This window comes from Pezoporus wallicus, unplaced genomic scaffold (genome assembly GCF_028554395.1).
Source record: "Pezoporus wallicus isolate ANWC-B61680 ecotype Strahan unplaced genomic scaffold, APGP_CSIRO_Pwel_v1 contig_14048, whole genome shotgun sequence".
Taxonomy (NCBI): domain Eukaryota; kingdom Metazoa; phylum Chordata; class Aves; order Psittaciformes; family Psittacidae; genus Pezoporus; species Pezoporus wallicus.
Genome location: NW_026637740.1, coordinates 1 through 15,696, shown reverse-complemented (window position 1 = coordinate 15,696; position 15,696 = coordinate 1). Strand labels below are relative to the sequence as shown.

The 15,696-nt window shown below is 66.9% G+C and overlaps 1 protein-coding gene across 1 annotated transcript; it reads left to right on the top strand.

Annotated features, from left to right (window-relative positions):
• Positions 1–332: 332 nt before the first annotated feature.
• ATP5F1D (ATP synthase F1 subunit delta) lies at positions 333–2,635 on the top strand. Its single transcript, XM_057407431.1, has 5 exons — positions 333–458; positions 766–919; positions 1,224–1,312; positions 1,766–1,893; positions 2,508–2,635. Exons 1-4 carry the CDS (start codon positions 333–335, stop codon positions 1,886–1,888), a joined length of 492 nt encoding a protein of 163 aa, XP_057263414.1. The 3' UTR covers positions 1,889–1,893; positions 2,508–2,635.
• Positions 2,636–15,696: the final 13,061 nt, after the last annotated feature.

Below are 15,696 nucleotides of genomic sequence, written 5' to 3'. Positions count from 1 at the left end.
GGAGCCCTGCCTGTACCCGAGCCCTGCCTGTACCGGAGCCCTGCCTGTACCCGAGCCCTGCCTGTACCCGAGCCCTGCCCTCACAGCCCCTCCGGGCCCGGGGGTTCCCGGTTGGCTCCGTTCAAGGTCTCTCCCCCTCACTGCCCCCAATATCGGGCCCCAGAACTACAAATCCCATGATCCTCCGCGGCCCGCCGCCCCTCTGCCGACACTTCCGGGCGGGCGCAGCGCCTCACGGCCGCTGTAGTCCGGGCCGCGGGGCACGCTGGGATCCGCTCCTCCGTGTCACGTGGGCCGCGCCCCCCCGCCCGCCCGTGCCCGCCGCCGCCGCCATGTTGGCCGCCCGCCGCCTCGCCCCGCTGCTCGCCGCCCGCCCGGTGCTGCCCCGAGCCCGCGGGTACGCGGAGGCCGCGGCCGGGCCCGCGCCCATGGCCTTCACCTTCGCCTCGCCCACGCAGGTACCGCGGGCCCCACCACCGGCACCGACCTTGGCCCTGACCTCGGGCTCGGTCCCGCTCCGCTCCCGGGTGTGAGGCGCTGCCGCAGGCCGGAGGGGGTGGTTGGGGGCTGCGGGGCCCGGGCACGGTGAGGGCCGAGCTGCCCCCCCCCCCGTCCCACCGCCATCGCCGGCCCTCGGGGGGGCTCCTTCCCCGCTCGGTACCGGTGTTAACCCCCGGGGCTTTGCGACCGCCCCCCCCCACCGCAGCCACCGGCGTCCTCCCCGTCCGTTGCCGGTTCCCACCCGCTCCGCTCTCCCGTCTCCAGGTGTTCTACAACGGGGCCAACGTGAAGCAGGTGGATGTGCCCACGCTGACCGGCTCCTTCGGCATCCTGGCCTCGCACGTGCCCACCCTGCAGGTCCTCAAGCCGGGGGTGGTCACCGTCCATGCCGAGGATGGCACCGCCACCAAGTACTTCGGTGAGTGGCGGAGGGCAGGGGAGCTCTGCCCATCACGGGGTGCCCCGGTGCAGGGGGGGAGATGGGGCTCAGCGTGAGGCCATTGCTTGGGCTTGGGTGGTTTTGGTTCCGTTCACCCTCTCTGGAAGCATCTTTTCCTTCCAGTCCCCAAGGGATGTGGGGAAGCGCGGCAGTGGGGGGTGTCAGTCTTTGGTATGGCAAAGGGATCATGGAGGTTCCAGGATGCGCTGTCCCGTGGCCTGACCCCCAGGCAGGCCCGTGGGGCAGCGCTGCCTGAGCCGGTGCTGCTCTTGTGCCTCCGCAGTGAGCAGCGGCTCCGTCACGGTCCACGCGGACTCCACGGTGCAGGTGCTGGCGGAGGAGGCGGTGACCATGGACATGCTGGACCTGGCTGTGAGTGGCCTCTCTGGGGCAGGCGCCGGCAGCCGGGCTCCCTCCGGGGGGGGGGTTCTCTCCCCGTGGTGCTGGAGGTTGTCTCAGGAGCTTCCTGTGCCTGTGCAAAGCACGCCCGGAGCTCAGGGCTGCTCCTTCACCCCCTCCCTTGCTTCCCCATCGCCCCCTGATCCGCATCAAAGGGGCTCCTCCTGATGAACTCCCCGCAGGCTGCGGGGAGAGGAAGCTGCACAGTCATTACCCCTTCCCCAGGCCACTTCCCTCCCTCACACAGATGCTGATCTTGCCCCTCCCCAACCCTCTTTAGTCTCCAAACCAGCTTTCCCCCTGCAGGGCCTGTTGATAAGGTGTCTGCGGCCAGCCCAGGGTCTGTGGGGCCCCTGCATGGGGGTAGGAGGGCTCTGTCCTGCCGTGGTCTCTCCGTGACGCAATTCCTTGTGCTCTTGTGTTCAGACTGCAAAATCAAACCTGGAGAAGGCTGTTTCAGAGATGGCTGCAGCATCCGACGAAGCAGCTAAAGCAGAAGCTCAGATCAAAGTAGAAGCGAACGAAGCCCTTGTAAAAGCCCTGGAGTAACTGAGGTCAGTGTCACCTGTGTCCTGGCTGGGATCTCTGCAGACCAGTTCCTGCGCTCCAGTGCTGCCCAGAGGGAGCTTCCTCTCGCAGCAGCTGGCTTTGGGGAGCAGCGACACCAGAGCTGCCCTTCTCTGGGGGTGTCAGCTCCATGGGGCTCACCCTGCCCAGAACGGCCCCAGTGCGGTGCTGGGGAGGCCTCCGGGTTCAGCCTGATGTCAGGGGAGGCTGCTGGGGCCTCACTGCTGCCTCCAGGTCACCGCTGGGAAGGGCAGCTCAGGGGCAGGCTGATGCCTGAGGCCCCAGAGGGAGAGCAGCAGGCGGCCTCTGCCCTGTGTATGCTCCCTTCCACTGCAAACAAACAGCTTCTGTCTTGGGGTGGCAGGGCCAGGCCCCTTTTCCTTTATGGTGCCTTACCCCTCCTTTTCCCCGTGTGCTGGCAGCTGCGGGGCTGTGTGGGGCTGGTGAGGCACCAGGAGCTGCTCCAAGGGGCTCTGCAGGGGGCAGATTCAGTTCTCTGCTCTGGCCTGGGAGAGCCCCTGGCTTTGGGTTACTGGCAGTGGTTTAAGAGCCCTTGGATCAGAACCCACCTTAAAATCGATCCCATTTCTCTGTGTTGCAGGAATTGCCCTGTGGATGTAGAGGAAGCCCAGACTGCCCCACTTGTCCTGGCTGCCCCTATTGTACAGATGGTTTGGGACAAACGGAGGCGGACAAAACGCTCTGATCCATTAAAAGGAAACGTTATCCTATCTCGTAGCATTCCGCCTTCTTCCGAGGCATGAGGTGCAGCTCGTGCTGCTCCGGTGGCTGCGTGCCTGGGGCTGGTGGTGCAGCCGCTCGGGAAGCTGTGCCTGGGCTCCGCTGGGCATTCCCATCCATGGGAGATTCACCTTCAGGAGGTTGTCAGGCTGATGTTACACCCCTTTCCATGTGCTGTCAGCTACCTCCACCTCAAATAATCCACCTGGACAGCGGGATTACAGCACGAGGAGGAGGCAGCATCCATGGGGCCATGGACGTCTGTGCCAGAGGCTTCCTGCCCCATCCGGCTTTTGCTCAGCGACCCAGCTCCGTTGCCACAGGAGTTCCTGTTTCTGGGCTGTTTCATCACGGTGCTGCTTGCAGCTGGACAGCAGCTGCCCGGGTTTGGCCCCCATCCCCTGCACTGCATCTCTCCCATGCGTGTGGCACACAGAGCAGGGGAAATCTGCCCCTGCTCCTCGGAAGCAGGCTGGGTGCAGGGAGGGAAGCAGATGCCGAGCACAGTGGGAGGCTTTCCTCACATCTGTGTGTGGTGAGGGGCTGGTAGCAGCCCGGGGCAGCCCGGAGGAGGGAGGCAGCGCTTGCGTGGCTGTGGCCAGCTCACCCATCTCCATGGGATGAGTGGGCTTCAGTGGGGAGCCGGTTCTGCCTGTGCCAGGTGCCCAGGATGGGGTCTTGCCAGCAGCACCGGCTGCTGTGAGGCTCCGCGCTCGGTGCTGAGCTCCCTGCAGGGGTTCTGGGTTCTCTTTGCAGTGTGTGCTCTGCTGGGCACACAGGGTCCCCTCACCCTGCTCTGATCCCCGCAGCCTTCCAGAGCCTGCAGGGAACAACATGCTTTGCCTTCCCGGTGCCTGCAGCCGCTCCACAAAGGGCAGCAGCAGCTCCATCCTCCCGCGCTCCGGGACACGGCTATTCCGGGTGCTGCCACCCAGGATGTCATCTTGGCTGCCTCCTCCTCCTCACCGCCGCCTCCTCCCCCTCCTCTCTGCTCCGTCTTTCTCCCCCCCCCCTTCCCAAGTGATCAGAAATAGCGCCTGTGCTGTTAAATCTCTCACTGTGGCTCATTAAAAGCCGCCGAGTGCCTGACGCTGAGGCTATTTGAAGCTCAGCCGACTTCCCAGCTCCTGAGCTGCTCCGCTGCCTCTTTCTTCCCCTCCTTTTCCTTCTCTTTTAAAGGTCGTGCGTTGCTCCGTGCCTAAGCAAAGCCTCCGAGTCGGAGCGGGTGCTAATTAAAACGCCTCGGGAATAACTGGGGACGGGCTCTTTGCTCCCGCTTCCGCTGCCTCCCGCTCGCCCCTGTCCCCGGTTTCTATTTGCGGCGTGCGGGTGCCTCCCCCGGCGCTGACGGAAGGTGCCTGCTTTGGGGGGGTTTCAGCTGATGGAAGAGCGTTGGCGAGGCCGGGAACTGGGGAAACGGCCAGCGGCTATTTTTAGGATGGGAAAAAAACAGTGGCTCCGTCAGCGGCCTCTCACCAGCTCTTTCCGCTGCCTCCTGCCAGCACCGGGGGCACGGGGACCGGTGGGGACCTGGTCCTGCCCCTCTCTGGGTGCCCTTGGCCAGGCTCTCGCAGCGCGATGTCTCTTGGGATTTGTAGTTTGGGGGGAGCAGCGACCCCCCCCCCACCATGGCTCCCAACACGTAGGGGTTCTCCTGCCTTCAAGCTGTGGGGAAGGGGCTTTTCTGACCCCCTGCCACCAAGGCAGGACCGGAGCAGCGCTGGGCAATGCCTGTGAGCCTGGCTTGCATTGACCTGCGCTTTGGGGGTGCAGGGGACATCCCCTGTGCTCTCCCACAGCCCCTTTACATCCCGGTCACCCTGATACAGCCTCAGCTCTTCCCATCGCTCTCGTTACGTGGCTCTGGCGAGCAGCAGCGTTCTCCTCCTCCCCCGGTGCCGCGCTGAGCTCCGGCTCCCTCTGCCCACGCCGGAGCCGCCGTCAGTCAAGTCCCGCTGGATGCCACGGGGCCGGGCTCTGACTCGGTGCAGGAGACGCGCGGCTGCGGCTGAACCGGGGGCGAACCCTTCCCCGCTCCCTGGGTCACCACGATCCGGTGCCGGTGCTGCCAGCGGGGATGTGGGGGTCAAGGCCCGGCGTGCCCATGCCTGTACCCCGATGTGATGTGATTCAAGGGGTGAACTCTCCCTCCTCTCCGCCCCAGACCAGCCTGGCTCCGGGAGGCAGCGGGGCTGTCCCTGCAGTGCTGGCCTCTGTCTGCAGCAGCACCCAAAGGTCTTTCCCCACTGCTTTTTAGGCTGCCCCTTGCTCCTGCACCTTGGTCCCTGCTCCGGGCAGGAGGACGCGGGGCCGGGAGCATCGGCGCAGGCAGCGGAGTTACCGCATGGAGCCTGGGATCTGCTCGCCTCCGGCTTTCAGCTGCCGCGGGGTGCGGTGGGCGTGATTGGGAAGCGTTCCCCTCGAGGAGGGAAGGGCTGCCGGGAACACGGCTGCGTCGCCTTCCTCCTTCCTTCCCACCGAGGGCTTTCGCCCATGACTTCCATCTCCTGCTGCCAGATGGAGGGTGGGGAGCGGGGCCGGCAGCGCTCGGAAAGTGGAGCATCCCCTGTCCTGCCAGCGGGATGATTCCCGGGAGGAGCCGGGCTCTGCCAGGCCCAATGTCCCGGGGCTGGTGTCCCCTTCCCGTGCTCGGCCGCTTGGAATTCCCAGCGTCCCACCCAGCTCCCGAATGCAGGGGAAGGGTTTGAGCTCCCGTCTCTGTGCAGGAAATGCAGCCCCCAAAGCCCAGGATTCGCCTGGCTCCCGCCGCCTGCACTGACTCACCCAGCAGGGCCGCCCCTTTCCCTGCCCCAAACCCTTGGTGCTCAGGATCCTGCCCTGCCCCTCGCAGCCACCCTGCAATTGCCCCATGTCCTCGGTGCCTGCGTTGCCAGCGCTCTGCCTCCTCCCTGCCAAAGCGCTGCGGGTGCAGACGTGGCTCCAAGGACCCCTCCCTTGCTCCCATGGCCGTGGGCTGCTGCCACGGCCCCATCCCAGCATGGGAAGGTCAGCAGAGGCTCCACACGAGCCTGGCCGTGCCCTTGGTTGGGCCACGTTGCCCTTGGGTGGCTCAAAGGCCGTCTCCTCCTAACTTCCTTCAGCGGGGGGAGCGCTGCTGTAATGATTAACCCGCGCTGCGTTACTCCTTCCATCCTGCGACCTTTTTCCTCTCAGTTTCCAGCACTGGAAAATGCTCCTTTTCCGCCACCTTCCCACACACGTGGCCCTGCTCAGGGAAAATCAGGAGCAGGGGCTTGGGGCACGGCACGGGCAGGATCCGGCCCGTTGCGGGGTGATTTGCCGGCAGATGGCGGTGGAACCGTGGGGAGCCATTGCCCCATCGGCCTCACCCCAAAACCCGGGCACAGGAGCGGGTGCCGCCGGGCGCTGAGCAGGGCGGGTGTTGCAGCCAGCACGATGGTGCTTGTCATGCAGCTCCCGGGCCAAGAGCCCCGCAGCGCCGTGCTGGCGAGCGCAGCAAACCCTTGGCCTGGGGTGGGTTCTCTCGTGGGGAAACTGAGGCACGGATGGGGGAAAAGCCACTTGGAGGCTGGGGAGAGCAGGGATGGGACATGGGAACCGCAGACCCTGCCCTGTGATGCTTCAGGATGCTGCTGCTGTGGGTGAATCCCCCCCCTCTCCCACCAGGGAGCTGCAGGGGCAGTGGGGCAGCGCATTGTTCCCGGGGGCTGCGGATGCTTCAGTGACCGCTCGTGTTTGGCTTCGCTGGAGCCGGCCCAAAGCCGCGGGGCGCATGGATGGGGACACAGGGGCCGTGCTGGGGGCCCGAGCGAAGCCCCCTCTCCCCCTCAACCAGGGCCACGACCCGTGCGGGGCAGGGAGAGGCCGGGAGGAGGCGCTGGCAGCCGAGCCCGACGCCGGCTACAGAGGCGGCCGAGGGAGCCCGAGCGGAACGAGGTGGCTCCGGTCCAGGTTCCCACGGCAGCCCTGGTGCACAGAGCACCCCCGGAGCCGGTGGCGGTTGCCACAGCGCTGGGCCCGGTGCCAGGCCTTGGAGGGGGGCACAGCCCCGCACCCAGGTGAGCCGGCACCGGACCCTGGCACGGCGCGGTGGGAGCAGCGTGCGGCGGCGGAGCGGGGACCAAAGGCTCCTGACCCGGTTCCCGCTGCCCCCGCCTGCCTTTGAAGTGCCGGGACTTCGCCCTTGGTAAAGCTGGGAGGTTCCCAAGGAGTTCCTGGCTGGATCCCGGCACCCGGAGTCCCGCTGGGAGCCCCCGGGGCTCCAGGGGCTGCTCGGTTCCCTTTGCCCGCAGCAGCCGGGGGCTGCCCGGTTCCTGGCCGGGAGGAAACGGCTGCAGCCGGGCCCGGCGGTGGGGCTCTTCCTGGAGGGGCCGGCGCCAGGCTGAGGCCCGGAGTGGGGAGGGGAAGCCGGGGGGGGGGGGGAGACCGGGGCCGGCTGCCCTCGGGGATGCCCCGGCATGCGGTGGGGAGGAGGAGGAGAGGGCAGCGCTTTCACCCCCGCTCCCTCGAAGGCCGCCTGTGCGCTGACCGGACGCCCCTTATTGGGTATAAATAGCAGGGATTAAGGCCTGGTGTGACGCTGGAGTCACTTCCATCACCACCACCACCTTGGGGCCGCCCCACCGGACCTCAATGGGGTCATTGTGCGCCGCGGCCCCGCAGGGTACATCCCAAGCAGCTGCTGAGCCCAACCCCATCCGCTCCCCCCACCATGGGCTGGGGCCACCACGTTCCCCTGTGGGGTCCCACACAGGGCGGGGGCCAAGCGCAGGGTAGGCGATGGTGATGGCGATGATGATGGCGATGATGATGGTGATGATGGCTTCCCACCATCCCGGTCCCCACCTGGCAGTGCCGGCTCTGCCGCGGCCCTGCGGCCCCCTCCCTGCCCGGGCAGCGCCGGCAGCTGCTGTGGGGCGTGATGCCGGGGTGTGCCGGCCGCCGCGGGGTGCGGAGCGAGGGAGGGAGCCGCTGCCACCCAGCAAGACGGGGCCGGCCGGGCGCGGAGCCTCGCTGCCTGCAGCCAGCGCGGCCGCACCCGTGTGGGCTGAGCGGACCCCGGCGCCCGGCGGAACCAGCTCCATCGCGTCCCGGCTGCCCGCGGACAGGCCGCTGCAGGCAGGGCCCCCCCCCCGGGGGCCAGGCAGGTGCAGGGCGCCGCGGAGCCCCCGGCGGGGCCGGCAGGAACCGGAGCTGCCGCCCTGCCCCCGGTGCCGGGGGAGCCGGGGCTGCTGGGATGGCCCCGGCCCCGCTCGCCCCTCGCTGCTTCCCCACATTGTGTCCCCCGTCCGGCCCCACATCCTGTCATGGCAGATGGGGCCTGGTTGCAGCACCCCCCCCACACACACACACCCCTCGGTCTCAGCTGGGGCACCCCAAGGGGTCCTGTGAGCTGTGGGGAAAGCAATGGGGGCCCCTCTGATGTGTGAGCACCGAGTGCGCACAAGCGTGCATGGCACCCTCAGAGGGTGCAGGGTTGTGCCCCCCACAGACCCCCATCCACAATGAGGGGAGCTGCTCTTTTGTTTGGTTTCTTGCTCCCCCTGCCAAGCACCAGCAGCTCCTGAGACCCTTGGCTCCCATCAGGGCAGTGACCTTGCCCCGTGTGTGGTGAGGGGCTGCAGGCACTGGCAGAGTGGGATTTGCCTCCCCCCAGGAGGGAATTTTCCACCCAGGAGCTGCAGTCTCAGCTGCCGGCAGAGCCCTTGCTCCCTCTGACCCCAGCCCTGGAGTGGGACAAGAGCCTTGAAGCCGCTCGGTGCCGGCTGCCCTGAAACGCCGGCCTTGTCTGGCTGCTTATCACAGCCTTGGTGGGAGCCTCACCAGAGCAATCCCCCCCAGGGCCGAGTTCTGGCTGCTTGCGAGGGAGAGAGAAGGGCAGGAGAGCCCCGGCGCTGCCTGTGCCTCATCACCACGGCCAATGCAGCCGGGGAGCTCCGGTTCCTGCTGCTCAGCCTGGTGTGGGGCTGCTCTCAGCGTCACTGGGATGAGGGGCTGGAGAAGCTGGGACGTCTCCTGCCTTCACCAGCATGTGTGTGTCAGGGCAGGGCCAGCGCCAGCTCAGCGTGGCCAAGGTCTCCCTTTGGAGCTGAAGGTGCGATGGGGAGACAAAGGTTTAATGAGGAGTTGTTCCCTCTCTCTGATCCTTCCGCCCATTATCTAATCAGAGCAGGGCATTTAGAAGGCCACAGTGCAGAGTGAGTCACTTCCCTGGACGGTGCCTTAGTTTCCCCATGGGTAGAGCACCGGGATGAGCCCAGCCTGGCTCCCTGCAGCGTGTCTCGGCGCTGGGGAATGCGGTGCAGTGGGTCTGGCCCAGGGCTGGATTCCTCCATGTGCTCTTTGCTCCACACTGACTCACCCCAACCCTGGGCACGGCATCTCCCTCCATCCCCCATGGGGAAGGGGATGCTCCGGCATCCCGGAGCAGTCAGGGAGCTGAGAGCCAGCCCTGCCTGAGGTGCTGGGGCATCCCGGTGCAGGGGCACCCACACCTCCATGCAGAGCCGTGGCAGAGCCGGTGGCACTCAGGGTTCAGCTCTCCTCCCCACCAGGATTTCCTGCCACCGTTCCAGAATAGGCCGTGGCCCCGCATCCATGGGGTGACCCCATACAGCCATCAGCCCGGAACCAGCCCCACCGCCCCGTGCTGCACCGGGACCCGGGGTCAGGCTTAGGGGGAGGCGGCAGCCCCGGTGTCCCACACCAGTGCCGATGCCGGGCAGCATCACCGTAAACAGGAACCGGGCAGCACGGCCGGGCCGGGAAGGGAGCGGGTGAGCGTGCCCGGGATGGGATGTGTGCACACAGCGTGAGCCCCCATCCAGTGTGACACCCATGGGAGCATGCGTGGCGGTGCCGGTGAGCAGGGTGAGCACACATGTGTGTGTGTGTGTGCATGAGCACACGTGTGTGTGTGTGTGTGCATGAGCACACAGGTGTGTGTGTGTGCATGAGCACACGTGTGTGTGTGTGTGTGCATGAGCACACAGGTGTGTGTGTGTGCATGAGCACACGTGTGTGTGTGTGTGTGCATGAGCACACGTGCAGCTGGGGTGGTGCTGCAGGGGTTGCACACGCGTGTGCAGGGATGAGGCCAGGAGGAAGCACCTTTCCTCATCCCCAGCCTGCCCAGGGTTGGGGTTCCCTGTGGCACAACCACCACCCCCCACAGGGCCCCTTTTCCTCCTCCTCCTTGGCTTTGATGGGTGCCAGCCCCAGTGAGTGTCCCCATGCACCCATGTGTGCACCAGCGCCCATGCATCCACGTGTGCACCGATGCCCGTGCACCCATGCGTGCACCAATACCCCGTGCCGTGCCGTGGGGCTGCAGCTGCCCCACCAGCCCCTGGCAGCTCCACAGGGTGGTGATGGGAGGCCGGGCAGAGGGGTGCCTGCGGCCCTGGGCTGGCACCAGGCCCCCCCCGCGGGTGAGCTTCCCACATTCCTGACACGGCTCCAAGTGGAGCAGTGGCAGGCGCGGGGCGGGAATGCCGCTGCGCTGAGTGTGCACCCATGTGTGTGTGTGTGTGTGTGTGTGTGTGTCAGCGCATGGATGCACCACCCCATGCCCCCCACACCGGGCACCCCACAGCACCAGCATCGCCTCCAGCCCTTGGCACAGGTTTGGGGTCCACAGGATCCATCCCACACGGCCCCAACTCTGCCCTTTGCACAGGCAGGATCTGGCCCTGGGGCTGTGGGGTTGGACACCCATGGGTGGGCTCGGTGTCCCCATCACACAACCGTGCCCCGTGGGACCCCCCGAAAGGGGCACTGAGCTCTGCCCGGCCTCAGGGCAGGGTTGAGTGTTGGGTGCTGAGGATGCTGCACCCCAACCGCGCACCCCCAAAGTGGGGTGGCAGAACTACACCCCCCACAATGCACTGCGGGACGGGCTGGCCCTGCCCACCCTGGCGTGGCCTCGATGGATTGTGGGGTGCGTAGTCCGGGGGGGGGGGGGGCGGGCTGTGGGACCCCCGGGGTACCGGTGTGATGGGGTCCTGGCATCGGTGGCACCGCAGACGCCCTGCCCATGGTGTCAGTGCTCCCTAAGCCTGGGTCATACAGGGCCTGCCTGGGGTGAGGTGAAGGCAGGGGCAGCTTTGGGGTGAGGGGAGCAGAGGGGATCAGTCCCGGGATGGCAGCAGAGGCTGGATGAGGGGATGAAGCTTCGGCTCCGTTCACGCCCAGACTGGACCAGGAACTGCCCCAGCGGCAGGAGCTGAGGGATGGGGTGGGAGGGATGGGATGGAGTGGGAGGGATGGGGTGTGGTTTACTGCCCCCTGATTGATGAGCATGGGTCATCCCAGGCACCAGGTTCCACATATACCCAAGGAGGCTGCTGAAATGCTGGGTCCTTCCCCTCCCCAGGGCTGGCAACTTGCTTAAGCATTTCTAATAACAATAATAACAACAATAATAACAACAACAACAAGAGGAGGCTGAGCTGGCCTCTGACTCCTGCAGCCGGGCAGCTCAAGCAAACCAAGAAATGCTGCAGCGTCTGAGAAGGAACCGCGAGGCGCTGAGCTGAGACCAGGGCTGGGTCCAGCCACAGGGGCCTTTCCCTGGCAGGCAGTGAGGAGGGCAGGGGGTCAGGGCGGGTTTCCAGGGCTCCCAGGAGCAGGAGCCGGGTCCTGGTGCTGCTGGTGGGTCTCAACCCTGGCCCATGCCCAGGGGAGGGTCCCATCGGTGGCCGTGAGCTGGGAGCACACCCATGGTGCTGATGCAACCACCGAGACCTCTCCTGACCCGCGACTGCTGCGATTGCCAAACCACCGGGGCCAGTGCTGGGCTCCTGCATGGGCTGGGGCACAGGATGGGGCTCAGGGGGCAACAGGGGCCATGGTGGCTAAAGGGCAGTGGCAGAGCTGGATGTGGTGGTGCCAGGGTCTGGGATTCCCCCCACCCATCCCAGCACGGCTCTGGGCTGAAGCCCAGGCAGGGGAGATGCCGGAGCTGGTGCAGGGATGCTGAGCAGGGCTGGGGCCAACCTGCCCCTGTGCTGTGAGGGGGAAGAGTCAGATCCCTGCTCCTGCCCGGCCCGGGGAGGCAGCGCCAGGGAATGTCAGGGATGCAGCAGAGCCATGTGCAGGGAGCTGCTCACCCTGCGTCAGCGGGGACGGAGAACTCAGCGTCCTGATGGGGACCGTGAGCTCAGGGAGCCCAGAATAGCCCTGGCCTCACTGTGGGCTGGCAAAGCCAAGTACAGCCCCACACCTGGGCTCGCGGTGCTGCTATATCCAGAGGGATTCACCATCCTTCCCAGGGCCAGGGCCAGGGTGCAGGTGGGAGTCTCTGCGGTGACTCCCCCCTGCCCCAGTGCTGCTGGGCTGGGATCTGGTTCATCCTGGGGTCCACCAGGAGCCGTTTAGTCCTGCACTGTGCCACGGTCCCCCCTCTGCCCGTGGGGCTGCCTGGGGTGTCCGACACCCAGGGGTGACTTCACCTCTGGGGCTCGTCAGGCCTGAGGCCAGGGTGACGGGCAGAGCCAGGGCAGGCAATGCCAAGGCCGTGTCACTGGCTCCAGCTCCATTGGGCCTACAGCAGGAGTGTCCCCAGGCTGCGATGCCTGGACACGGTGCCAAGGGCCACCAGGACACATCCCGGAGAGCTGGGAAACACACGGAGCCGGTTGTGTGTTTCTAAGGACACGCCTGGGTGTTCACAGCCCCAAGGACACCTAGCACCCGCCATAGGGCAGCGCTGAGCCTGGTGGGATGGGGGGCTCCGGCTGCGGGGGGTTCATAGCAGGAGGGTGGGGAGCACCGGTTCTTAGTCACCGCAGCGATGGCTCACCTGAGCGCACCGGGCCCATGTGAGTCACCGCTCGCCACCGTGACTAAGGCCGAGCCGCTCAGCCCATAGGGCTCAGGGTACAGGGAGCAGGGGGCCGGGACCCCCATCCCTGTGCGTGTGTCCCCCGCAGCGGAGCCTCACGGGCAGCAGCAGGAGGAGGGCGAAGCCGCTCGGCTGCACCCTCCTGCCGGGTGTGCCCCGTGCAAGCGCTGGCCCCGCGCCCATGGGAACGCTCCCATTCGTTGCTGGCAGCGCCCGCACCGTGCCCTGCGCCCTGCAGGAACGGGATGGGGACCTGGGGAGAGCCTGGAGGGAAAGGGTCCCCATCCCAGCCGGGCCCCCCAAGGCTGCAGCTCCGCATCTCTTGCGAGCAACCGCCCCGGTCCCTCCTCTCTGGCGTCAGCTCTGCCCTTAATCCCATGACCCCGCGCCTGTGAGGGGAATGCAGGGACTTGTGATAAAATCCCCGTTTGCCAGAGCTGCGAACCCAGCCAGGAACTGAGTCCAAAAGGGAAAGGGGAAAAGAGAAAAGGAGAGAAAAAAAGAGCAAAGCTGCTGCCTGGGGCTGCTGGGGGATTTCCCCACGGAAGGAGGGCTGGGAATTCCCTTCCTTCGAGGGACAGCACTTCCAAGAACCGGCCCCCAAAAGATGCAAGGGCTCCCAGCTCAAGCTGGGGCTGACAGGATGGGGCAGCACCGAGCGAGGTGATGGAGCTGACCCCAAGGTCCTGTCCCGAGCCTGCCCTTGCACCGGGACGTGCCCACGGGGCAGGCCCCATGGGGAGTGTCCCTGTGGGACCCTCGGTGAGCCCCATCCTGTGCCCATGCTGCCCAGCTGGTGCATGTGAGCCACTGTGGGGCTGATCTGCAGGGAGCTCCTGTGGCCTGCGGCTGGATTTGGGATGGGGGGGGTATTTGCTTGTTGGGATCAGCTCTCCCCAAGCTGCTGAGCCGTGCGGGGTTTGGAGAATGCTCCCTCTGGAGACGGCAGAGCCTCGGATGCTGCACAGCAATTATGCCCAAGTCTGTCTGTAATCTTTAACGATGTATTCCCAGGGCAACACAATGAACTAAACACACAAAATCCGGGCTGCTGGGAATCCTGGGATCCCCCAGCTTGTGTCTCTGGAGGCTCAGGATACTTGCAACAGCACTGAAATCTGCACATGCTTCCTAAAGCACCAGCTCCCCGAGTCATGGGATTGCCGGAGGAGATGAGCTTCCTCACAGGAAGGAGATGGAGCCATGCGGGAGGGTGGTGACCAGGAACGGGGCTCCTCAGGGCTGCGAGGATGTGGGGAGATGCTCTTGGGGCATGGCCAGAGCCAGAGCAGCTTCCCCATGGCCCTGACACCCCCTTGTCCCTCCCCGCACGAGCCAGGCTGCAGGGCTGCAAGCAGGGTGCTACCGGCCAGGCCCTGCTCCCTGGGGAGGTGGCTCTGGGGTGACTGACACCTTGTCACTGCTGGTGCAGAACTGAACCCTGGCCAGGGCCCGGCTGCTCCCCTGCTCCTCCCGGGACACACAAGCTGGGACATGGCCCCTGGAGCAGTGGCTTCACAGGCTCAGGGCTCGCAGCTCCCGGGGAGAACAATGGTGCATCCCTGCCCCGGCCCCTCTCCCAGGGACAACAATGGCAGGAGCTGGAGCTGCCTGAGCTCATCTCCCCCTTGAGAGCCCGGAGGGGGCCGGGGGGCCGCGGATAGCACCACAAAAGCTCCCTCCCATCCCTGCTCGGCTCCTGGCACATGGAGGGGTCTCACTCCCCACTCCCCCCTCCCACCCCCCGGCACGGTTCTACCTTCGACCCCAGGGGAGGCCATGGGGGAGGAAAACAGCGGCTGCATTTTGGGGCTGCAGAGAGACACCACACCCCCCCCGGGTCCCTCCAGGCCCCCCTCGCTGCTGCCTCGTGGGTCGGGGCTGTGCAGCCCCCTCCTCGCAGCAGACCGGCTGCCAGATCCCCGCTCCAGCTGCTTTGTGTCTCGGTGTGCCAGGGCATTGTCTGCGAAGGAGAGGCAGCGGAGTCAGCCGGAGGTCACCAGCATCTCTCCAGCACCAGCATCCTCCCTGTGCAGCCTGGGACATCCCTGGCCCCTCAGACCCTGTCCCGGGGTGGGGGGGTCAACCAGCCCGTGGCTTCCACTCCAGGGCACGGGGACATCATCACCTTCTATGTGATCTGCCTCTGCTCCAAAAAGTCCTGTGGTGCTGAGCCCTTGCCCTGGCTGTGAAGTAGGTGGTTGGGCAGAGGGAATCCCTAGGGAAGGGATGGCCCAACCTCGCTATTAGACATCAGAGAGTCTCCACCGGGAGCTGCTTTGAAGCTCAGCTCCCCAGGAGACCCAACCCTGTGCATGGGCTGACTTTGACCCGAGTGACGGGGACCCCCGGAGGGGTAGAGCCGGGGCCCCAGGAGAGGCTCAGCCCCCACCCCGGAGGGCTGAAACCGGCTCAGGGCGCATCGAGCCGGGACCCCTGGAGCAGGACCCGGCACAGGGAGCAGGGGTTGGGACCCTGAGGGCAGGGACCGGGGCTCCCCGCCGGGAGCGGTTGCAGCCGCGTCACCTGCGGGTCCCGCCGGAGCCGGGGCCAGGGCCGGAGCCGGGGCCAGGGCCGGTCCCTGCCCCCAGCAGGCTCCACCCCGGGCGGTGCGGGATAAAACTTGGGGCACCTCCCCGGCGGCTCCGAGTCAGGGCAGCGCTCGGGCCGGCGGCAGCGCTCGGCAGGGGACACAGCTCCGCGCCGCGACCCCCGGGGAGTATTCGGGGTCTACTTCTCCCTCCTGCCGCCGGAGGCAGCTGCGCTCCGGGGAACGGCGGGGCAGCGCTCCGGGCTCGGTGAGTGGGGCTGGCGGCGGGCGGGATGGGCCCTCGAGGGGTCCCGGAACCGGCTGGGGGGGGGGGGATTATGTGGAGGGGGGGGGGGGTCCGTGGCCTGTGGGGTTCCGCAGAGCGGGCTGCGCTCACTCACTCTCCCCAGGGCACGCGGGGTGGCCCCGCTTCCCCGAGCCTGGAGGCTCCCGTGGGGACACACGGCGGATCCCGCTCGCTCGGGTGCCGGGCGCGCTTCCCACCCGCCGGGACCCTCGGTATCCCCGATCCCTCGAAGCTTTCCAATCCCCATGGCACGGGCAGCGGGGCCGGGGACCCTCGCTCCGGCCCCTGGGGACCCTTGAGCGCGGCACCGGGCCCCCCCCCCAACACTGAGCCCCCGACGCGGCCCCTCACCCCCGGGGTGCCCGCCCGGGTGGGTTCGCTCCGTA

Coding starts and splice junctions, on each gene's coding strand:
- ATP5F1D (XM_057407431.1), top strand. CDS start 333: ATGTTGGCCGCCCGCCGCCTCGCCCCGCTGCTCGCCGCCCGCCCGGTG. Junction 459..765: donor CCTTCGCCTCGCCCACGCAG/GTACCGCGGGCC, acceptor TCCCGTCTCCAG/GTGTTCTACAACGGGGCCAA. Junction 920..1,223: donor CACCGCCACCAAGTACTTCG/GTGAGTGGCGGA, acceptor GTGCCTCCGCAG/TGAGCAGCGGCTCCGTCACG.